The following is a 23,660-nucleotide window of genomic DNA, read 5'->3' as shown; positions in this document are numbered from 1 at the left end:
CAGTCCCTCCTCACTTTCCCGCTGTATAGTAACGAAAAGACTGTTTCACCCCTTCCCATAGCAACAGCAGGTTTTGCAGAAGCAAAGCAGCTGTCAATACCTAACATCCCGTTGTCCTATCCCTACCTCACCTGCAGGCCTGAGAAGCTCCCAGGCATTCCAGAGCCAAAGGTCAAAGGCCCTGAAGGGACCCTGGGCCCCATATTATGTCTCTTTAGTCAGCACAGGGGACCTGGGCAAACTATCACTCAGGTCTGTGCTCTAATGACTGAGACAGAGTAGTTCACTTCTAGGCAGGCAGAAAACACAGTGTCATCAGGGCTGACTGTCACGTCTCCATACTAGGTAGGTATTCTACCACCGAGCTATGCCTCCAACCTCATGAATACTCTTTCTGAAGCCATGACAATATTTTTTCTTTAAAATTTTTTTAAAATAATTTATTTATTTTTAGTTTATGTACATTGGTATTTTGCCTGCATGTGTATGTCTGCGAAAGGAGATTCAATCCCCTGGAACTGGAGCTACAGACAGTTGTGAGCTGCCATGTGTGTACTGGGACTTGAACCTGGGTCCTCTGGAAGAGCAGCCAGTGCTCTTAACTGCTGGGCCATCTCTCCAACCCCGACAACATCTTTTCATACTAAAAATTGTAGTGCTGTAATCCTAGCTATGTGGGTGGTGAGGCAGGAGGATCACAAGCTCAAGGTACATTGGGGCCACAGAATGGTTCAAGGTCTATCTGGACAACCTAGTAAGACTTGTCTAAAAATACATACATACATACATACACACATACATACACATATACATACATACAATAGCTGAGGTAGATCAGTGGTACAGCATGAGAGGGGGTCTAAATTTAGTTCCAGTAAAACACACACAGAGGCACACACACATGCAGTGAAACACACACAGAGGCATGCACGCCTGCACATGCATGCAGCAACTTTCTTCACCATGCTGAAGTTCTGCAACTTTGACCCAAGAGTAAACGGTAGTCTGGAAACCCTTTGGGGCACACTGGGGTTGCTAAGGGATGCAGGCTGCTGGCTTGTCTTCAGCTACCTGTCCAGCTTTAGAGTTATCATAGGCAGAAGGCAGGCCCTAATGCTGGCAGAGAAGGTGGGACAGTACCCACCTAGGATGAATTAGTTAAAACGCTGACCAAAAGCAGCTTTTGGGAGGAGAAGGTTTATTGGGCTTACATCCTCCAGTTTACAGTCCCACTCTGAGGGAAGTTAGGGCAGGAGCAGAGACCATGAGGGAATGGCTGCATCCTGGTTTGCTCACTTTACTCTTTAATATAACCTTGGACCACCTGCCCAGAGTGGCACCACCCACACTGGGCTAGGCCTTCCCACACCAATCATTAACCACTACAGTGTCCTACAGACTGGCCCACAGCCCAATCTGATGGAGGCATTTTTCTCAGTTGAGGCTCCTGAGCCCCAAAGCCTCCAGCTTGTGTAGAGTGGACAAAAGAGCTAGCCAGCACATGTGGATTTGTGCTCTCAACCTATTAAAAGAAAGGCTGGATAGGGTGCCTGGGCCCCTGAGTCGTGGCCTCCTACTTACTCACCATTAATTAGGATGACAATTGACATCTCTGAATCAACTGCACAATAGCTTCCCCAGCTTTGAATTTCTAGTACTCCTCTTAAACTTTCCGCAGTTCTCCAAACCACAAGCACTTAGTGTTAGGTCTTCAGTGTGGACACATAGCAGTTCACCGAACAGGAGTCTGTGGGGAACGCCCTCCTCTAGACTCCTCTGCATTTGGTTTGGGGTGCTTCCAATAAAGCCTGGGGAGGTCAGACGTAAAGAAGCTGGGGTTAGCAACTGGACCTCCGTAGATGGCAGGTGGCGAGCACCAGGCACGTCACCAGACAGTCAATATGAAAGTCTTCTTTGCACAACTATGCAGATTAGTTAGGCAACTGGGGTGGTGGTGGTGGTGGTGGTGGTAGTGGTGGTCACTGAATCGGTGCTCTGCGCTGAAAATCTGATAAGTAAACCTTAGTTTAATAGAAGTTAAGGGAATGAAAAAAAAAATAAAAAGGAAAGAGACATGTTGCTCCTAGGTGTGGTGGGGAGAAAATTTATTATAGATATGTGGGAGAGCGTAGCCAGAGGCAGAGACACCTGTGAGAGCCCAGAGAGGCTCTCACTAGACTGAGCTGGGCGATGAGGGGAGAGGACGAGGATGGGAAGAGAGAGAGAGAGAAACCAAGTGCAGTAGCCAGGGGCCCAAAAAGGAGTTAACAGGTAAACAGGGCACCGGAGTGGGGGGAAGGTGGAGTGTTGAGGGGGCAAAATGGTTGATTACTTAGAGAACAGCAGCCCAGACCCAGGGCTGGGATTTAGGGTAGGGGGCAGGGTATGCAAACACAGGAGGACCCTGTCACAGGTATGGGTTGAGGGAGGCAGAGACAACCTGGTGGCCAGTGTCTGCTTTGATATGTTGAATAGGCAACTTAGCCGTTGCCCAAGGTTTGAAACCTAACATTAAGCACCCGCAGGTGTTTAAATCCATGCCCCCAGAGTACACAGTTTCTCAAGGAAGCCCCATCTTTCCTTATCTGACTGTGTGACTAGTCGCCTGGGCAAACATAGATCCTGAGTGGGGTGTGTATTTCTTGTCGCTGCATTTATCAACACGTGTAAATTAAAACATCAAGAAGGAGAAAATCCTGGCTGAAGCCTTTACAATGCCATGTAGTGATATGGATAAATAGAAGCTTTTAAGCATTTTAAAAAGCATTCAATAAAACGTGCACGTTTAATAAAACACGAATTTAATTAACTTGGCGGACTTTAGGTGTGTGGACTAGATTGCAAGCCGGCAGTTTCTTCTCAGCGCCGTACCTAAGAGGACTGGGCAGAAGGCTAGAACCAGGACCCATTTAGCACAGCTGAGGGGCCCTACAACAGCCCAGCAGGCACGCAGCCCGGAGGCGGAAGTTCAGGAGTCCGCCCCGCCCCACCCAGCGTGCGTCAGTTCCGGGATTGGTCCAGGCCAGTCAGTGTCGCAGCTAGGGCTTCAAAGCTATGTGACCAGGTTCCTAGCCGGCTGCATTTTGGCGCCGGGCCCTCAGCATGGCTGCCTCCAGGGTTGAGGGCTGGGGAGCTGCCACACCCTCGTTTTGCTGACTGTCCCTGGAGTCTGTGATCTGCTTGTCTTTCCTGGGCCACACTAGCAGACATGTTCGCTAAGGCCTTTCGTGTCAAGTCCAACACGGCCATCAAGGGGTCGGACAGGTGAGGGAGAAAATGCTTTTGCTTCACCTAAAGAGGCCTCTACACATCTAGGGGTGCACATGGAGTGGAGACCCCAGGGAGCCAAGCAGGGACGTCAGAACGTTTTGAGTATGAAGTGTGGGCTATCTTTTCTCTCTCCCAGATGGTCTTTTGGACAGGAAATAAAGTTTAGTTGGTGTGCACTGGGCTCAGACTAGGTTTTGTGGAAGATGTAAAATGAGGGAATATAGGCGCCCTGTCCTCCACTGAGTTTAGAGCCAGCCTATGGGGAAACCCCGATGGGGTACCGATAACTAAAAGTATTGCGGGGGGCCGGATTACTCCTGGCCGGAGAGAGCTGGAGCGAGGGGGCAGAGCATAAGTAAGCCGTGGTGAGAGATTCCTCCTCGGGAATTTTGGAACCAGCTTACTTTAGGTGTCCTTCTTGGTGCCGTAGTGGCCTCTTAATCGTAAGGTGACAGACTTGTCAACTAGTCTGAGAAAGGAGTGGGGGAGACATGTGAGGTCAGAATGGCCGGGTTTCTGGGTGAGACTCACTTTGATGAGCACCAGTGTGGAATGAGAAGCCTAGAAAGTTGTGAATATAGACGAGATGATGAATAGGAAAGAGAATAGGGATCCTTAAGCCAGGCAGTCTTCAGCCTTCTTTATAGATGATTTTTATAGTCATTCTGGATGTCAGTATTTATTAATGTCCGTCAGGAAGGTGGTATTAATGGTGCCGGTGTGCTTTCTGCAGGAGAAAACTTCGGGCCGATGTGACAGCTGCTTTCCCCACCCTTGGAGCAGATCGGGCCTCTGAGTTGATCCCTGGGAAGGAAGAGCTAAATGTCGTGAAGTTGTATGCCCACAAAGGAGATGCCGTGACTGTGTACATGAGTGCTGGTAACCCCATCCTGTTTGAACTGGAGAAAAATTTGTATCCAACAGGTATGGCAACAAGACAGAAATGCCCAGACTACGGTCCTGTGTAATGTTTGCTACTCTCTGTTGATTTGATTTGATATATGTATTTTTTGTTTTCCACATTATCCTGCCTTTCCAGATAAAACTAACATAGAATTGCTCCTAAAGATCTTTTCAGATCCAGTGTTCCTAGGACTGAGCTTTTCAAGACCAGAAATTGACATAATAAAATTGAGATAAAAAAAAAAACAAATAAAACTTTAGAAAGAATGACAGTTGTAAAGCTCTGTGGCAGAGGAGCGTGGAGTATTGGGAGGGAGTTGAGGGGACGCTAAAGATGGAATCTCAGGCTGTGTTAAGAAAATAGCCTGTAAACTGCCTGGCAAAGGCTTCGAGAAAACCTCGGCTGGGGAATAAGCTGGGTTAATGAAGCTACCCAGCTGGGTTAGTTACACACTTCACATGGGCTGCTCCACAGTGGGTTTCCTAGGCTCTGTGTGGTAGTCTGAGAGTCTCTGCTTCGCGTGAACTGTTCCACAGTGATTTCCTAGGCTCTGTTTAGTAGACTAAGATTCTCTGCTTCGCATGGGCTGCTCCACAGTGGTTTTCTGGGCTCCGTGTGGTAGTCTAAGAGTCTCTGCTTCACGTGGGCTGCTCCACAGTGGATTCCTGGGCTCTGTGTGGTAGTCTGAGAGTCTCTGCTTCACGTGGGCTGCTCCACAGTGGTTTCCTGGGCTCTGTGTGGTAGTCTGAGAGTCTCTGCTTCACGTGGGCTGCTCCACAGTGGTTTCCTGGGCTCTGTGTGGTAGTCTGAGAGTCTCTGCTTCACGTGGGCTGCTCCACAGTGGTTTCCTGGGCTCTGTGTGGTAGTCTGAGAGTCTCTGCTTCACGTGGGCTGCTCCACAGTGGTTTCCTGGGCTCTGTGTGGTAGTCTGAGAGTCTCTGCTTCACGTGGGCTGCTCCACAGTGGTTTCCTGGGCTCTGTGTGGTAGTCTAAGAGTCTCTGCTTCACGTGGGCTGCTCCACAGTGGTTTCCTGGGCTCTGTGTGGTAGTCTAAGAGTCTCTGCTTTTTTTTTTTAATAGTCTTTTTCACAGATCTCTTTTCCTTAGCGGCTGACACTGGTTACTCAGGGCTTTTCCTCCAAGGTTGTCTGGCTGCAGCAGAACAAGGTAGTCTCCTTAGGCCACTCCTATCTCTCCTTCCAGTTTGTTGCTGTACCTGAAGACAAATAGGGACTTTTTTTTTCCTCCAGGAGTTTTATGCTAATCACTGTGAAAAAGGAACTCAAAATATAAACATGAGAAAGTTTCAAAGTTTTTTTACAGAATGGCTTTGGGGTCAGTTGCTTCTGAAGTCATGCATGGGAAGTCTCTTTGTTTCTGCCCCGAGTTTTAGTTCCCTATGGGCATTTTCTGCTGGTAGTCCCAAAGCAGCAACAGGTGCCTCCACGTCTCAGTGGTAACTAGTTTCCAGGTGTCAGTGGGTCTCTACTTTAATCCTGAAGGCAGTCACCCTGGCAAACCCCTTTAACCTCTATCACCTTGAACTGGGTGTTTTTGTTTCTCTTTCTGAATTCTGATTAAAGGGAGCATAATTTTAGATGTTTCTGGATCTGTGTGTGTGGTGCTGGGCGTGTCTGGATCTGCAGTGGGCAGTGTTTAAGTGTTTCCTGGGTCTCTTTTGGTACAGTGTACACACTGTGGTCCTACCCTGATCTTCTACCAACGTTTACGACATGGCCTCTGGTACTCGAAAAACTGGCCAGGGGAGCAGGTAAGAGAATTGTTCTATGTTCCAGCAATAGCTTGAAATCTCTTCAGTAATTATCAGCCACCTTAATAAGGCTATCATTTCTTGTGTTCATATGTTGAAAACTCTCCCACCCCCATTGTGTGTGTGTGTGTGTCTATCAATCCTCCCTCTATTCTCTTACCTCTCTTTCTGTATATACCTATCTCTATCTCTCTATCCCTATTCTCCCTTTCTCTCTCCCTCTGTGTGTGCGCGTGTGTGTATGTGTGTTATTCCTTCCACTTAGCTGATTCCATGAGTTCTCTGGACAGCTCTGGTTCTGTTTTAAGCCTTTTATAAGTAAAATGAAAGCCGCTTGTGAGCTGCCGCACGCTGTACTTTAAATCAGTAGGGAGCTTTAGGAAATGAGCACCGGTGCTTCTGCTGTGAGTCCTTTGTCAAGTGGTCGGGTGTGTGATAAAGCAAAGCATGGAAATAAAGTTGGACATTAAGTAAGCTGTTACGTTTTTATTTGCTACAGATTTGATGCTGCCAGGGGTAGTGGTGCCCCCTACTGGTCTGCCTCCCGTACAGCAAGGTGACCTCTGTGCCATTGCGTTGGTGGGGAACAGGTACTACATCAGACAGCTGTGCCTTTGTGTGTGTGTGGGAGGGCATGTGGTGCCGAGGAACAGAGGTATGAGGGAGGTGGAGGAAAATAACAGCTTCCAAAACACATGGACCGAGGTCTGAAAGAAATAGGTCCTTCCGGAAGAAGTAGATAGTGGTAGATGTCAGTGAGCCTGTGGAGAGGTGTGAATCTGGGCATAAGACATTTGTTGTGCTGAACATTTAAAAGTTATTCATAACTTTAGATTTATAGAAGAATGTAAGCGATGGTATAGAGTTCTGATACACACCATGATTCCCAGCATTGTCAACGGCCACATCTCATGTAACATTGTAGTTACCACAGCTAAGGAGTGTTGTTCCACACTGTTGGGACAGTGCTGTGAACACACTCGAGCCTTTCTTTATCTGTATCCCTGCAGATTGTGTGTGTGTGTGTGTGTGTGTGTATATGTGTGTGTGTCTACCTTTTTCCCTTCAAGGATCCAGGCTAGGCTATCCCACTGCACTTAGCTGTCCCTTCTTCCAGCTTCTCCTGCATGTAGCGTTATCTCCTGCATATGGCGTTCTCTCCTGCGTGTGGCGTTCTCTCCTGCGTGTGGCGTTCTCTCCTGCATGTAGTGGTCTCTCCTGCATGTAGTGGTCTCTCCTGCATGTAGTGGTCTCTCCTGCATGTAGTGGTCTCTCCTGCATGTAGTGGTCTCTCCTGCATGTAGCGTTCTCTTGCCTTTTGTCTTTCATCATCTCCACATTCCCCTCAAGTGCATAGTTATCTGTATCTTTAATAACTTGATGGAAGCATAGTTTACATAAGGGTCTGCCTATCTTCAGTCCACAGTCAGATGGCTTTTAGTGTGTTTGCAGAGCCATTGAGCCATTACCGTGTTGCTGTGTTTGATTCCAGGGCCTCATGCCTGCCAGGCAAGAACTTTTCTGTTTCTCCAGCTCCTACTGCTTCTTTTACAAAGGAACCAGGAGTCAGTGTATGAACAGATCAGTGAGGAGACTGCCTAACCCTCGTCTCTGGATTCCTTCTAGAGCTCCCGTAGCAATCGGAGTGGCTGCTCTGTCCACAGCTCAGATGCTGGCGTCAGGCCTGAAGGGGAAGGGCTTCTCTGTGCTCCACACTTATCAGGACCACTTGTGGTGGGTGCAGTGTTCCTTCTGCTATGGGGAATGGGGAGGACGTGTGGGGAGAACACGATGAGCCTGAGATTCAGAAGTGCAAGTATTGGTGTATGCACATCCTCGTGCAGCCTGTGGACCCCAGACTCCATCCACTGGCCAAGTGTGGGAAAATACATTTTCTTCTCCAGACAAGAAATTAAGGGCAGCTTTGGTTATTTTCTAGGCCAGGAATCGTCCCAGACAGTTGCCCTAGACTTAGGAATTGTTTTTCCTGCCCTTTATTGTGGTGATATACATACAGTACTGGTTAGTCTGACTTTGTTCATCATGTGCATTTTGGACATCATTTGGTCCTGAGACAAATCTTCTGATTCCAGATCAGTTGTCTAACAGCAGGACGATAACTAACTTTATGCTACTCGAGTATCACGTTTCAGAACCCTCACTGTGGACACACTCTCTAGCTGTAACAATCCATTCTAGATCCACATGCCTGCTCCTTGTCTGGTTCATGTCACTTTCCCCAAACAGGAAACAGTGTTTTTCTCAAAAGCAGCAGAACTAGGTTTTCTGGGGGGATGTGCCAGGGGTAGGGAAGCTTGAGATGCAGTCTCACTGCGTAGTTCAGGCTGACCTAGAACTTGGGATGCCCTGGTCTGAGCTTCCTGAGTGCTAGGATTGTAGGCATATGCTGCTAAGGCTGGTTCTGTAGCCAAGTGTCATGACTTACCGGTGTAGACTCATTCTTTGGATTTTCTTTTATCTTTTGAGCTTTTCCTTTGGTCTCTGTCTCGGGCTGTCTATTAATAATATAAGCGATCATTTCCTTGAGATAAGGTAGGGAATGGGTATCAGTCCCCATTTTAGATGACAAAGCTGAGGCACTGGACTGGATTTTCCAGAATAATTGACTAGAGATGAGTGTGCATCACTTAGATGTGCCGGCTACTCCTGCCTGCAGGCTCTACTGGCTTTGAACGCCTAACTGAGTCTCCCCTGACCAGGGTGGGTGAGTATCGTGGCTACTGCTGGGTGTTTCTGACATCAGATTTTTCCAGGAAATCTGGAGACAAGTCCTCTCCACCTGCCATTGCCCCATTGGCAGTGAGTCCCACAGATAGCAGTGAAGAGAAGGTGGACCTTGGTCTGCAAGGAAACCTGAGCAGCCTGACCCTGGAGGGAGAGGAGGAGACCAGGAAGGTCCATCACTCAGAAGCCTCTGAAGACACCAGCTCTGGGGCCCTGAGCCAGGATTCCTCGGATGGCAAGCCCCTTCAAGGTGTGAAAGCCCACACCTGTTCTTCAGATTGAACTGCCCTGGTGCTCTGGGAGAGGAGCACAGAACCCTTACATGGGGTCATGAAATAGTTCTGTATTCCTTCTTCCATAAACCATGCCCCTGGGTGACTGTCTGTCTCTCACATAGTTTCCGGCTATGAACCCCTAGGGCTTCTGGTTCTGACTTCTCTGAATGAATGTTCTTGGCTTGGTGGCTCTGTGGGTTTGGTCCTTCCTGTGGGGCTAACCCTTACAGGATCAGTGCTCAAGAGTTTGTAAGGAGCCAGTGAGGTGGCTCAACAGGCAACGGGGCCAGTGAGACGGCTGTACAGGAGACCAGGCACTATCTGCAAACCTGGTCACCTGAGTTCAATCCCTGGAACAACCCAGGTGAAAGAATTGACTCCTGAAATCTATCCTCAGACTTCCACACTGGCTGTAGTATGTGAGTACGTACGTACGTACACACACACACACACACACACACACACACTTGTGAGTACGTACGTACACACACACACACACACACACACACACACGTGTGCACACACACATCCACTTTTTAAAAAGTCTGCAGCCCGGGAGCGTTGGTGCCTAGGAATGGACTCCACCTGAGCCGAGGTGATGAGGGTGGGACGGAGGGTTTGCAGCGCCCAGGCAACGTGTGAGCCTCAGGGAGGGTGTGGTTTTCTTTTCCTTGCAGAGCAAATGGATGAGCTGTTACAACAGTGCTTCCTGCACGCCTTGAAGAGTCGAGTCAAAAAAGCCGACCTCCCTTTGCTCACCAGCACTCTCCTGGGCAGTCACATGTTCTCCTGCTGGTACAGAAGGCGCTGCTATGGGTGGGGGCTGCAGACAAGGCCTCGCTGTTCTTGTCCGTAAAGCCACACAGGGGTGGGGCTGCTTGAGTGACAAGCTGTGCGAAGGGCCGAGCAGAAAGTTGATCTGGAAGGTAAATTAGGTTCTTGGCTTCAAAACCTTCAGTTTTATCCAGGGAAAGAATAGTAAGGTTGAATTTAAAAGTCCCAGCATTCTTTGACTGCTATTTCTGCCAAGGTGTTTCTTGGCCGTCTCTCATGAGTCAGATACCATGGCATACACAGCAGGGGTCCCTGAACAGCCTTTGTCAAGAAGTTTTCTGTACCGTTCCACCCTTCCCACTTGGGAAAAGTTGTGCCTGGAAGAGAATAGGAATGAAGCCCTCTTATATTCTTATATTCTTGAGAATATAGCCACTGGGAAAGGGAGTATTGACTTTGAAGCCCAAGCCGTCAAGGTTCAGCTGCCACCTCCTTAGCATATTTAACCAAAGCAAATTGCAGGCAGTCATAGGGTTTTTCTGAGCCCGAGTTTCTGATACTTCTAGGACTACTGTAAAGGTGCGCAGCCTGGCATATAGCAGACACCTGTTAATACTGTGAGAGCAGGGTCTTTTCTGCATCCCCCATAACCTGGTACTGTGGCCCACACCTGTAATTCCAACCCTTAAGAGGCTGAGGTAAGAGGATAGCCGTGAATCCAAGGCTAGCATGGGCTGTGGAGTGAGTTCCAGATCAGCCTGGGTTACAGTGAGACTCTGCCAGGGCCGGGGACGGGGGAGAGACAGAAAAAAACAAAACCATCCCTATACACATATGCATACACACAGCCTGCTCTGTCTCTCAGTGGGTGGTGTGTTGTTCCTGAGACTCTTGCGCTGTTTTGAAAGTAGTAATTATTCCAGTCTCTTCTGTCTACACATGGCCTTAAGGCACCAGGACAGCTGTGGCACTGGGATTCTTGGTAATTTGTCTTGCCCATGCTGAGTTGCAGGTGACTGGGAAATTGTCTCAGGATTTTTTTTCTTGGGCAGGCATTAGATTGGAGTAGGCTCTAGGACAGTACCCTTGAGAGTCACCCTGCTATTGAACGTCTGGTTTCAAGAGAAGGTGTAAGTTCCTGAGGAGAGGGAGGAGTCACAGTTTTCATTAGGAACCTCTATTCCCCCTATCCTGAAGCTGCACAGGCATCAGTAGACTGTAAAGAGCCAGGTAGTAAGTCATTTAAGTTTCCTGGGTCATGTGGCCACTGTTTCAGGTCCACTGCCGTTGTGTGCTAATGTGACCAAAGACAACAGATGGTGCTGGGTGTGGCTGGCCTAGGCTCTAGAGTGCCGTTTGCTGAGCTCTGCCATAGACCTGGCTTTCTCAGTGTGAGCTTGCTGCTGAAGCCATAGGAGACTCTCTGGTTTGAGAGAACTCTAAAGCTGTGCCTGATTACAATAATCACTAATCACACATGGTCCATTAAGTTTAACTTAAAGTTTAAAATTCAGGTCCCCAACCCCCCAGTCTCAGTTGGTATATTTCAAGTGTTTCATAGGTGCATGGATGACTAGTGGTTGCCGTATTAGACTCCACAGACATCCCATCACCACAGAAGTACTATTGGGTAGTCCTGACTTGGAGTAGGCCATACTCCATGTCTATCTCTGATACCACAACTGGGCAGAGAACTCCGCTCTTTGACAGCTGAGGAAAAGGTCACTTGTGTCAGGCAGGTACCAAACTTTACTGTTTGGTTTAACTTGCCTTTTTGTCTGTCCTAGCCCTGAAGGACAGCAACTGGATATAAAGAAGTCAAGCTATAAAAAGGTAAGAGCCTGTACCTTCCTTGCATGTCTGTATAGTCATGAAGGAATACATGTGAGAGAAGATGGATACGGGAAGCCCTGTAGACAGTCTAGAACTAAGAGGGAGTAATGAACCTGTCCTTGGGCCAAGGCACCAACTCCTCTCTCCCCTTTGGCCCTTTCTAGCTGAATGGAGTCGAACAGACTTCAGCAGTTTGTCTCGCAGCTTCTTTCTTTAAAATTATATATATATGTGCTGGTGCCAGAGGAGGCCAGATGCCTCTGGGGCTGGAGTTACATGCAGTTGTGAACCATTGAACGTGGGTACTGGGAATCATACTTGGGCCCTACGCAAGAGCAGTATGAGCTCTTAACCACTGAGCTGTCTCTCCAGTCCCCAGTGTGAGCTCTTGACTGCTGAGCCATCTCTCTAACCCTCTAGTGGCTTCTTGCTCCCCAACTTGTAGGAGTGTGTGTGGTCTTTTGGTTCTTAGTCTATTGGCAGCAAACACTGGGTCCCGGTGTTCCAGGCCCTCCCGGGTGTTCCCATACTTACTTCTCTCCCAGCTCTCTAAGTTCCTGCAGCACATGCAGCAGGAGCAGATTGTCCAGGTCGAGGAGCTGAGCAAAGGGGTGGAGAGCATTGTGACTGTGGACTGGAAGCACCCGAGGTAGGTGCGCGGCCTGTCACTGCAGCTAATTGGTTTGGGGACACTGGACCACAGATTAGGGGCTGCCAGGCACTGGTATAACATGCACTTTTTTTTTTCTTCTGCTGGGTTTTAGGATCACATCTTTTGTCATCCCCGAGCCTTCCCCGACTTCCCAGACTGTCCAGGAGGGTAGCAGGGAACAGCCCTATCACCCTCCAGATATAAAATCCCTCTACTGTGTCCCAGCCAGCATGACCCAGCTCTTCCAGGAGTCTGGCCACAAGTGAGTTTTGGAGAGCAGCCCTTTTCTGCCTACATGGTGTCTGCCTGCACTTTCCTCTCATCCCGGGCAGTGTTTTCCTGTGACTGGCAAACCTGCTCTGCCTGTCTTCCTCCTTCTAGCGCAGTGTCACACCTTTGGGTTGGGACAATGAGAGAGTAGCCTCTCTATCTGCAGTTGCACATCACGCAGCCCCGCTTGCTCCCTCAGGAAAAGAGGAAAAAGGCAAGAGCCAAGGAAAGAGCCTTGTTTGAATGTTTGCAGGTGGTCCCCAGATACAGCGTGGACTGAACTCTGGTTGCTTCTCTTCTCCTAGGAAGGGGAGCACCCTTGAGGGCAGTGAGGTCCGAAGGATCATCATTGACTATGTCAAGAGGAACAACCTGGTGGATGCAGACAACAAAAAGTAAGTGGGCACCAAGGATGGAGTCTGTCTTGTCAGCTCTTCCTTCCAGCAGACAGACAGACAGGAAACGGGCTGGCAGGATGGTTCAGTGAGTGAAGGACTGCATACTGCCAAGCCTGGCTGCCTGAGCGCCACCCTCAGGACCCACATGGTCGAGAACCAACTCCTGCAGACTGTTCCACATGTATGCTATGCTTAGCACTGTGCACGTGCAGACACACAAATAAATGAATGTAGTAACTTTAAAAACAAAGGATGGGAAGGATTCTGGAATGGAGAATAGACGATCACAGCAGTTTGGAAATAGACAAGCCCAGTGTTTGCAGACCATGAGCTATGGACAGGCTGTCACCTAGGGGCTTGGGTCGATATGTTGACCATTAGCTGAGTACACGTATCCCACACATGTCCATACTGATGTTCAAGGGCGTATGGCTGTTGTCAAGAAAAATGCAACCTTGAAACAATATTTAAGCACAGTCATTGTGCCCTTTGGTGTGATTTTCTCACAGTCGGGCACAGGCGGCGTGCTAACACAGAAGAGTTGCACTAATGACTTCCTTTCCAGATGTCCTCAGGATCAGAGAGACCTACACACTATCTAGTGCCCACTTTTAAACAAGTTTTGTTATTTATTTTAAATTACTGTCTGTGGTGTAGGGAACAGAACCCAGGACTTAGGGAAAGCTAGCTGTGCAGTCTACCAACACACCTGCAGCCCTAAGTTACCACTTATGTAAGGGTCTCTGGGGTGTTATGTAACAGCTTAGTCCATGTACACACCATGACTGTAGCCTTTAGCATTTACATCCTTCCTTCCTTCCTTGCTAATGTGCTGACAGAAATTATGCCTTGAAAGATATGGTCACACAGCAGAACTGAGTCTAGAATCCTGGTTGTTCCTTTCCACATTTCTTCCCCCATTTGCTTCTCGTCTTTGGCCTCCCAGTGACCTCTGGTTCCACAGCTGAGTGATCCTGGGTAACATAGAGCACGCAGGTGATCGGTGCTGTCACTTTGGAATGGTTAAGTCTTGCATTGCCTTAATGCCTCTTTATCCCTGTAGTCTGGTGAAATTGGATCCTATCCTCTGTGACTGCCTCTTAGAGAAGAATGAACAGCATGTGGTCATGAAGCTTCCGTGGGACGGTCTCCTGACCAGGTATCGGGCCAGTGGGACTGTCTACTGACCAGGTGTCAGGGGCTGGTGGGACTGTCTCCTGACCATGTCAGGGACTGGTGAGACTGTTCTCTTGACCAGATATCAGGGACTGGCAATCCCTCTTAACTTTCCTGCACCGCCACCCTTACCTCACTAGCCTGAGCACTGAGTCCGAGTCCTCAGAACCCAGGTGACAGCAGGCACACCTCTGTGGTCCTCCTGTGATGAGATGGAAACAGACACAAGAATCCCTGGAAACTCGTGGGTCAGATAACCTCATGTATGCAACTGTGAAAAAGAAAGGGACCATGTTCCAAAGAGGGCGGAAATTGAGGACTGCCTCGTGAGATTGTTCTTTGACTCCCACACAAGCACCATGCCATCCAGGTGCCTGCACTCACTCACACGAGCACACATAAACATATACATGCAGTCACTGCCTACACACAAAAGACCAACTCAAGAATGCATTGCTGGAACACGAGAGAAATGTGAACACTTGGAGGCAGGAAGCTGGAAAGGTGTGTTTTGAGACAGGTAGTAACATTCACAAGGCAGACAGCAGATTCCCAGGAGGCCAAGCAAGTGGAGAATTTCTAGGCACTCAGGCCACCATTGTTCGCTTCCCTGGATCAGAGGATGTCAGCCTTGGCTACGCTTTGGGGAGCTTTGAGACACTGAGTTCATTGGTCTGTGGTTCCGCCCCCCCCCCCCCAAGTGACTTCAATGCTTCTAACCTGCAGCTAGACTGCAAATAAAATAAATAAATAAATAATAAATAAATAAAAGAAGTATGCCTCAAAAACTTGCACTCAGTGCTTATGGTAGCAGGATGCAGAGATGCCGGCTGCTGCCTTGATCTATTTATAACCGGAACTGTCATTTTAGGTGTTTGCAAAATATGCAGCCTGCCTACCAAGTGACATTTCCTGGACAGGAACCCATTCTGAAGAAAGGGAAACTCTGTCCGATTGACATCAGCCTTGCACAGAAGTCTTCTAATAAAAAGGTAATTTAAAAATTACTGGGGCAGTGGCTGTGACTCGGTGGCAGAGCATTTGCTTCACCTATGCCCAGGCCCTGGGTTCCCTCCCCACCACCACCCAAAGGAGACCCAGTGTTTGAGAGTGGTGGCTTAGTTTCCCTGCTAAGTTCTCGTTTCCTGATACGATTGGATGGCCCATGCTGTGTGCCTGCGCTGGCCCTGGGTGAAGGGGTATCATTAAACAAACACTACCCTCTGCCCTCTGGGATTTTGTACTAAGAAACTTGCTGGAACCTGTTTCTAAACTGAACAATGTTTTAGTTTGAGTTTTTCCTTGGCACTACTTTATAGGCCTTTGTCTCTTACACGGTCTACCTCTTGGACCTTGCTCAATTAAAATAACTTGTAAAAATTTGCTGAAGAAACTGTTTAGCTTGGTGACACAAAGTTGTAGGGAACAAATTATAACTGCTTTCAAAATGTGTAGAATGCTGTCCTCTGCAAAAGGAGTATCCTTGTTCCAGTTAGAAACCCTGAGAGCACAGGCTTGGGCTCAACACAGAGAACTCTCAGAGTATGTGGTTCTGGTTCAGGACCCAGGCTTTGGGATTTCAATGTGACCTTTTCTCTTCTCTTGACCTTGAGCACCTACTGCCTCAGTTTCCTTCTGTGAAGAATGGAGGTAGTACCTGCCCTGTACTTCAGTGACCAAATGGGGGCTGTGCATAGGCTAAGCACTTAGTAGGAAGCAGTCCCTAAATGAAAACCAGTCATGGTAACTTAATTAGCAGCGATTACCTGCCAGGCAGTGCACCAAACACTTTGTGTATATGAAGCATGAATCTTTTATTAAGATGAAGTTGGTGTTACATGAATTGATGAGTTTTTTTCTGGAAGTCTGCAAGCAAAGATTTTTTGTGACCACTTGTGGGGAGATAGAGCCAGAGTCTCGGGGAGGAAGCTGGCTTTCTAATGCAACCTCTAAAGCCTCGCTGAGTCTAAGCTTGTGTCTGCCATACTTGTAAGGAAAAGGCTGTTTTAAAGACATTATGGAAAGCAATCCAGACCACGTGACAGTTCACTTTGTCATCTCTAGTCGTGAACTGGAGAGGCTGTTGGAGAGCCACAGGAAGACAATAATTTCACATGTTTAATTTTGTGTGTTGTGAGTGTTTGCTGCATGCGTGTCTGTACCACTGGTGGCCTGGTGCCTGTGAAGGCCAGAAGAGGGCATCAGATCCCCTAAGACCAGTGTTACCGACACTTGGGAGCTGCCATGTAGGTGCTGGGAACTGAACCTGCGTCCTCTGGAAGAATAGTCAATGTTCTTAACCCTGAGCTGTCTCTTGAGCCCAGGATTGTGGTATTTATAATTTTAAAAAGGATTTATTTCTATTTTGTGTGTATGGGTTTTTCATCTGCTTGTATGTCTGAATACCACTTGTATGCAGTTCTCATGGAGGCCAGAAGAGGCCTTTAGATTCCCTAGGGAATTGGAGTTAGAGGGTTTTGGGCTGCCCTGTGGGTATAGGGATTGAACTTGAAGAGCAACAAGTGCTGTTAATCACTGAGCTGTCTCTCTAGCCCTGAAAGTGATTGAAAAAAAGTGAATACTTTACTTTTTGTCCTGAAGTCACATTCTTCCCATGTGTTGCTCTCATGGAAAAGTGCCATGCGTTTGACTGGCTATGTGGTTTTAAGGAGCTGCTGTTAAGTACAAAATACTTTATTATCAACAACATCATCATCATTCGGGTCGGGGAGGGGAGTGTGCGTGCTACAGCGCATGCATGGAGGCCGGAGGTCAACCCTTCCGGAGGCCCAGGCCCTGAACTGAGGCGGTCGGTCAGGCCTGTGCAGCAAGCATCTCACCCGCCGCTTCTGCTCTTGTATTTGGAGCAGTCCTTACCTTGCACGCCTCTAGTCCCAGCATTCAGGAAACAGAGGCAGGTGGATCTCTGTGTCAATGAGAGACACAGTTGAGACCCTGTCTTAAAAAAAGAAAAAGAAAACATAGTCCCTAACCTTTGGAGATACATACTGCTATGTTTACATATGAAACGATCTGAAGAGTAGGAGGATTTGCTCTAGAGTAGTCTTAGGAGCCGTAAACCCAGACAGCCTGTGAGTTGACCACTGTTGAAACTGGTAAAGGATATGTAGGATTCCATCACATTCTTGTGCTTTTTGCTGTTTTGAGACTGGGCCTCATTGTGTAGCCTTAGCTGACCTAGAATTTGCTGGCCTCAAACTCTGACTCTCAGAGATTCATCTGCTTCTGCCTCCTAAGTGCTGGGATTAAAGGTGTGTATCACCATGTTTAGCACCATACTATTATACTTTTATTTATGGTTTAAATTCTTCATAGTTAAAGAACCCTTAAATTGTATGTTATAGGTAGAACAGAGTATCTGTTAACACATATATTGGGTGAGATGGGCAGAAAGGTACCAGGGTTACAGGGATAGAGAGCCATCACAGAACATGGGCAAGGTGGCTTGCGGAAAGGCCCTTTAGAGGAGAGAGCATACCGAGAACACCCACCATCAGCTTTCTGTCCCCAGGTGACTGTGGTCCGCAACTTGGAGATCTATGGCCTTGACCCATGCTCAGTGGCTGCCATTCTCCAGCAGCGATGCCAGGCCAGCACCATCGTCTCTCCTGCCCCTGGGGCCAAAGATGGTCTACAGGTGCAGATTCAGGGAAACCAGATCCACCACCTTGGCCAACTATTGCTTGGTGAGTATCCCTTCTGAGAGGACACGTTGCCACTGACTCGCTTGAGTCTAGTCATCCTACCTGTGCCTACAGTCTTCTCAGTGGTGCAGAACGAGACATTCCAGAGAAACTGTACTTCAGTGAAGGATGAACTCTTCCAGAGCTGGCATTGGCTAGACAGTCTGATGAGATGCTAGGTAGTATAGCTGGCCCCGCCCCTGTCAGTCATGTGACCAAGACAGGGAACAACCAGAATGCTAGCCATACTATGCTGAGTCATTAGCTAAGGTGTTCTCCTCTTTAGCTGGATTATGTGCCTTTTCAACTTACTTTATTTCCGCTCCCGTTTTAATGATTAAAAGAATTGTATGTGTATGGGTGTTTTGCCTGCATGCATGTGCACTACACAGTGTGTGTGCCTGGTGTCCTCAGAAGAGAGGGCATCAGCTCCTCTGAAACTGGAGCTGTAGATGAGAACTGCAGTTGTGAGCGGCCGTGTGGATTCAGGGAACTGAAAACCGGCTCCTCTGGAAGAGCAGCAGATGCTCTAACTGCTGAGCCATCTCTCCAGCCCCTTGATTTACCATATTTTCAACTCACAGTGGGTGTGTAAGGGGATATAAACTCGTCGAGGAGCAACAGTGTGTATTCACATGTACGTGCACACTTCAGTTTATAGCAGCGAGCAGGCCGTGCAACCAGAGTTTGAACCAGACCTTTGCCCTTAGAATCACCGCTCTTCCCATGGGACACATGCTTAGCTTTCCTCCTGACTTCCCTTTCTAGAAATCATGTGGCAACTGCCTTAGCTGTGCTGACGCTCAGCCGGGCTGTCAGGCCCTCCTTGGTTATAACTGCTGCAGGACTGGTGCCTGCTTGCAGATGAGACTCAGTACCTTGCCCTGCGCTCACCTCACTCAGAATGCTGTAGCTGGGCCCTGAAGCTTTTTATGTTTAGAGCCAGAGAGAGTACTTTTGACTTTCTTTGGGTCTCTAACCTCTGCTTTGTTCTTCATTTAAGCCCTCCTCCACATTCTGCCAGGCTGACCTTTCTAAATACAAGCCCATCACTCCCCATAGAAGGCCTTTTGTCTTATCCATGCCTTCAGGAATAAACTACTGAGTTTGAGAAGCAAGCCCTTCCCAGCCTGCCCTGTTTTTCCTGCAGCCTCCTCCCCCTTCCCCACACGACACATACATTCTGATTCCTTCCCAGCTAGTTTCCTGCCAGTCCCACATCTACCTGGCTGTCCCCTTGTCTTGTGTGACCTCCCATACCCCTGGTCTGTCTGTCCTCACAGGTCCACTGGCACAGCTCAGGGGTAATGCCCATTTCCCTGTGAACATGGTAAAAATTATTAGCTTTAGTGCTTCTCAGCTGTGTTGATGTTTCTGTTTAGTGTTTGGAGCTTGGCTAATTTTTTTTTTGTAATGTCTGAACCCTTTGCAAAATAGAACTTGAGACAGACCTTGCTTTTCCCATACCTGTCTCACACTCAAGAGACTGACACGTAGCACATGCTCAGTAAGTATAGTTATCGCAAGCCTGTGACAGTCCACAGCAATTAACTTCCACAATTGAGCTCCTTATGTTGAGAGCTGCGTGTGGCAGAGTGAGACTAAGGGAACAGAAGAAAACAGATGGACACACACCTTCTCTCTTAGTATGCCAAGATCAGCGGCTCTCACTGTGGGTGGCGGCCACAGCCCTTTCACAGGGTCACCTGAGACCATGGGAAAACACAGATTTACATTACGATTTGTAACAGTAGCAAAGTTAGTTATGAAGTAGCAATGGAAATAATTTTATGATTGGGGGTCACCACAACATGAAGAACTGTATTCTTTTGTTTTATTTTGGTTTTTCAAGACAAGGTTTCTCTGTGTAGCCCTGGATGTCGTGGAATTTGCTCTGTAGATCAGGCTGGCCTCTAACTCAAGAGATCTGCCTATACCTCCTCCATGCGTGGGTTCAAGGTGTACATTACCACCACCTGGCATTAGGAAGTTTGAGAACCACTGATCTAGATGGTAACTAGCAGGGTGTAAATGACCAAAATACACCGTCCGACTACTGTGTGTGGTAAATGGTCCATCCTAGGTGTCACCAGACCCTGGTGAACTTGATTAGGATGTAGAAGGCAGGTCATGTGTTGGAAATTATTGTAACAGATCCTTGACACCAGGGATGAGCACACTGGGATTTAGTGGACAGGGAGGGGCAGGAGGTTACAGGGCCCAAGGGATGTGGAAAACAGGAAGGGGCAGTAGGGACTTGGGACTAGGCTTGGCTGAAGATTTTCTTTTTGGATTGTAGAAGAGTATCGGCTCCCTGGAAAGTACATCCAAGGCCCAGAAAAGGCCCCCAAACATGGCAAGAAGTGACAGAATCATTTTATGCAGTGGATCCCATGGGAACCCAGGTTCTGAGCTGGTAATTGACAAGAACATTTTTAACTTTTGCAAATAAAAACTGTAATTCTTTACTGAGTGCTTTTATTCTAATCTAAATCTGAATGCCCTTATTCTTCCTTCACTTAGTGAAAATGTCCATGTGGTTTCTGTGATTTAGCTCATGCCCTGTGTAAGAGGCAGGGCAGCCTGGCTGAGGGCAACAGGCAGAGCCTTCTTGTTCTAAAGCCCCTCTACCAGATAGACCCCAGCTTCCTACTTAGTGCTTCTGGGACCGAATTAACCTCCTAGGCCTGCTAGTCCCTTCATGTCTCTGTAGGGTTTGTCCCTAGAAAACAGTCTGCCCGTTCTCTGGCCTCAGTCACAGCCACAAAAAGAATTAAGTTGCAGCAACAGCAGCAGAATTCAGGTGGACAGTAAGTAAGAGCAGTGAAGAGAGAACGCGGGTTTCTATGTGACCCTGCTTCTCCAGCTGCATACAGCTGCATACAGCGTGCTCCCACTAACGGCTAAGTTGGCGATGCTCACGGAAGGGCTCTTCAGTTGGTCTCCAGAGGACTCAGAAAGAGGAGCCACTGGGCGCCAGGAATTGTTACACTATCACTCTTGTTCACTTGGTTTGCGCAGGTCATTTCTGTATCTAGGGCTCTCCGTGTAAATAAGGATAAGAGCTGTGCACTTGTAAACTCCTTAAGAGTTCTTGGATTGTACCATTAAGAAAGAATTATTATTTTTTTCTTTCTCATCCTTTTAAAAACAGAGATAAAAGAGGCTTGCTCACCTACTGTTCACCAAATCACCCATTTTAGACCCGGAAAGAAAGGGGTGGGTGTAAAAGTGTGTGTGACAGCTCCCCCCTCTTGCTGTGAGACGCTAATCCTCTCTCTACCAGCATCCCCATAGGGAACCTGGAAGTGCCCTCTAGAAGCCAGCTCTAGCAGGATCCTATTCCAACAGGGTGTCTGCTCCTGAGGAGCGGCGCCCTTGTGTGCACACGGATGGCAGGCAGCACTGTGCTGCATTCTCGAGGGCTCCTGGAAGGTAGTGCTGTAGAAATGACGACTTCCCTGCTAGAGGCACAAAGCCTGTCAGGGGACCGGCACTTCACTGGGGTTCAGCGGCACTCTGCTATGGCGGTGTGTCGTCTGGGCCTGTGCTGGGCTGTTTTTTCCAGGAATAGTGATACATTTGCACTGAACCATCTTCCTCTCTCTCCTGTGATTGTCATGGAGATGTGGGACAGGGTGGAGCAGAGTCAGACCATGGAATGGATTCTCTCTGTGTGCTAAGCCAAATAATGTATATCAAGGTCAGACTTTGAGTTTTGAACTTATGAATGCCAAACTGCAGTGAAATGGGTCCAGTGAGGAGCAGAAACCCTCCATTCCCATGCCCCATTCCCATGGGGGTGGACAGACGGACAGGTTTACTCAGCGACTGGCTGAGTTTTCTGAAGTTTTCTGTGGGGGTACACTTAACGTCCCATCTTTTCTTTCCTCTCCTCATATCTTCCCTCCCTCCCTCAAATTCATGGCCTCTTTTTTTTTGTGTGTGTGTCCTATGTCTGTGTATGCACACATAAATATTATAACATAACAAATATAGAGACTCAACCCTTTACACTTGTTTAGTGTTACTTGAATGTATGATTTCAGGGTTAACCCCCCAGGTATTGCATAGCCAGTTATGGGGCTCAGCTCTGGGGAAGCCTCTTTCTCCCACTCTCAGCATTCCTTAGTTGATACAGTTCTTTGTCTAGCAGCGGGCCCCACGAGACCCCCCCTTTCCTGTTAGCATGGTGACTGGTGTCCTTGCCCAGGTCTTGTTTAGGCTGCCGCGCTGTTGAGGTACCGTGACCAGAGCCTCTGTCACTTCTAGGCGACACAATCTCATAGCAGACTTCTTGGCCCTCTGGCTCTGACAATAGTCTACCCCTCTTTGTAACATCTCCTGGGCTTTTTTTGTTTCTTGATTTTTGTTTTTTGAGACAAGGTCTCATTATGTAGCCCTTGTTGGCCTGGAACTTGCTTTGTAGACCAGGGTGGCTTTGAACTCACAGAGATCCATCTGCTCTGCCTCCTGAGTGCTGGCATTAAAGGGATGTACCACAACGCTGGGCTAGGTGCAAGAGTTTTGTAGGTTTAGCAATTGGTGATGGGTGTCCCATGATCAGCTGTTCTCTGCATTTTGATCTGTAGAGGTCTCTATTACAAAGAGGTATCTCTTTGAGCATGTGTGAGAGCCACACTTACTTGTGGGTATAAGGATAGGTATTTAAGATGCAGTTGGGAATTCTGTTGGCTTAGTAAAGTAGCAATAGGAGGTTCTCCTTTAAGATCCCTGACCTCACTAGCGTGGGGGAATTGGCCAGATTTTCAGCACCAGACATGGTTTTCCTCTTGTTGAGTGGGCCTAAGGTCAGATTAAAAAGTCGGTCACCACCAAGACAAAGTGCCACTGTTGTACCTTAGGGAAGTTTGCTGTGCTGGTTGTTGTGGTTCACGGGTGTCACCCTCGGTAGGACTGTTGGTTGCCCACCTCCCTTCGAAGCACCTGTCCACTTTACTCCCATGGTTTTGGTTTCTGTGGTTACTCCATGTTATGTATTCCCTTCTGAAGGTTTGAGCTAGGAACACAGGTGAGAGAGAACATGTAATGTCTGTCTTTCTGGATGTGGGTTACTACTTATTGTGGTCTTTTCTGGTTCCATCCATTTACCTGCAAATTTCATGGTTTCCTTTTCTTTACAGCGAATTCCGTAGTTACAACTGTATTCCATAGTGTATTAGAGTATTTGTACCTCATTTTCCCATCCATCCATCAGCCGAAGGGCATTTAGGTTGTTTCCGTTTCCTAGCTATTGTGAGCAGAGCAGCAATAAACACGACTGAGCAGGCATCTGTGGAGTAGGAGGTCAAGTCTGTTGGGCGTATGCCAAGGGGTGGTATAACTGGACAATGTGGTATTTTTGTTTTGTTTTTTTTTAAGGTTCTCCACACTGACTTCCAGAGTGGCTATACCAGTTTGCAGTCCCATCAGCAGCGAATTAAGATTCCCATTTTCCCACCTTCTTTCCAGTATTTATCAGTTTGACTGGCAAAAAATACAAATGCTGATTTGTATTTTCCTAAGTGCTAGGGATAATGAACAAATATTGAAATATTTCTTAGACTTTTTTTTTTTAAAAGAAATCTATTTAGTTCCTTAGTCCAGTTTTTGAACGGTTTTTTTTTTTGACTTTTTGAATTCTTTATGTAGTCTGGATTTTAATCCTCTGTCAGGTATATAGTTGGGAAATATTCTTTCCCATTTTGTGGGCTTCCTCTTCACTTTATTGGTTTCCTGAGCTGTTGGCTTTAGTTTCTGGGCAGATGGAGTCTGTATTTTGTAGGACACCACCTATACTCCTTCTGGCAGTTCCAGAGTTCCAGGTCTCACATTTAGGGCTTTGATTCATTTGGAGCTAGTTTTTGCAGAAGAGAATGGATGGAGTC

The 23,660-nt window shown here is 47.8% G+C and overlaps 1 protein-coding gene across 2 annotated transcripts; it reads left to right on the top strand.

The window, feature by feature from the left end:
- Nucleotides 1-3,014: 3,014 nt before the first annotated feature.
- On the top strand, nt 3,015-20,240 carry Eif2d (eukaryotic translation initiation factor 2D). Of its 2 annotated transcripts, XM_038349756.1 has the most exons (15): nt 3,015-3,264; nt 4,004-4,194; nt 5,862-5,945; nt 6,445-6,535; nt 7,572-7,679; nt 8,720-8,940; nt 9,643-9,760; nt 11,527-11,572; nt 12,118-12,221; nt 12,337-12,486; nt 12,800-12,889; nt 13,956-14,051; nt 14,940-15,060; nt 17,601-17,775; nt 20,072-20,240. In XM_038349756.1, exons 1-15 carry the CDS (start codon nt 3,209-3,211, stop codon nt 20,137-20,139), a joined length of 1,719 nt encoding a protein of 572 aa, XP_038205684.1. In that variant the 5' UTR covers nt 3,015-3,208; the 3' UTR covers nt 20,140-20,240. The 2 variants fall into 2 exon arrangements, with proteins under 2 accessions (XP_038205684.1, XP_038205685.1); XM_038349757.1 differs by lacking the exon at nt 12,337-12,486.
- Nucleotides 20,241-23,660: the final 3,420 nt, after the last annotated feature.

Source organism: Arvicola amphibius, chromosome 12 (genome assembly GCF_903992535.2).
Source record: "Arvicola amphibius chromosome 12, mArvAmp1.2, whole genome shotgun sequence".
Taxonomy (NCBI): domain Eukaryota; kingdom Metazoa; phylum Chordata; class Mammalia; order Rodentia; family Cricetidae; genus Arvicola; species Arvicola amphibius.
Note: the sequence above shows the minus strand (reverse complement) of the source record. Positions and strands in the feature narration are given on the sequence as shown.

Excerpts from the sequence above, each read along its gene's own strand:
- Eif2d (XM_038349756.1), top strand. The coding sequence starts at position 3,209 with ATGTTCGCTAAGGCCTTTCGTGTCAAGTCCAACACGGCCATCAAGGGG. Across the intron at positions 5,946-6,444 it reads AAAACTGGCCAGGGGAGCAG|ATTTGATGCTGCCAGGGGTA; the intron begins GTAAGAGAATTG and ends TATTTGCTACAG. Across the intron at positions 7,680-8,719 it reads ACTTATCAGGACCACTTGTG|GAAATCTGGAGACAAGTCCT; the intron begins GTGGGTGCAGTG and ends AGATTTTTCCAG.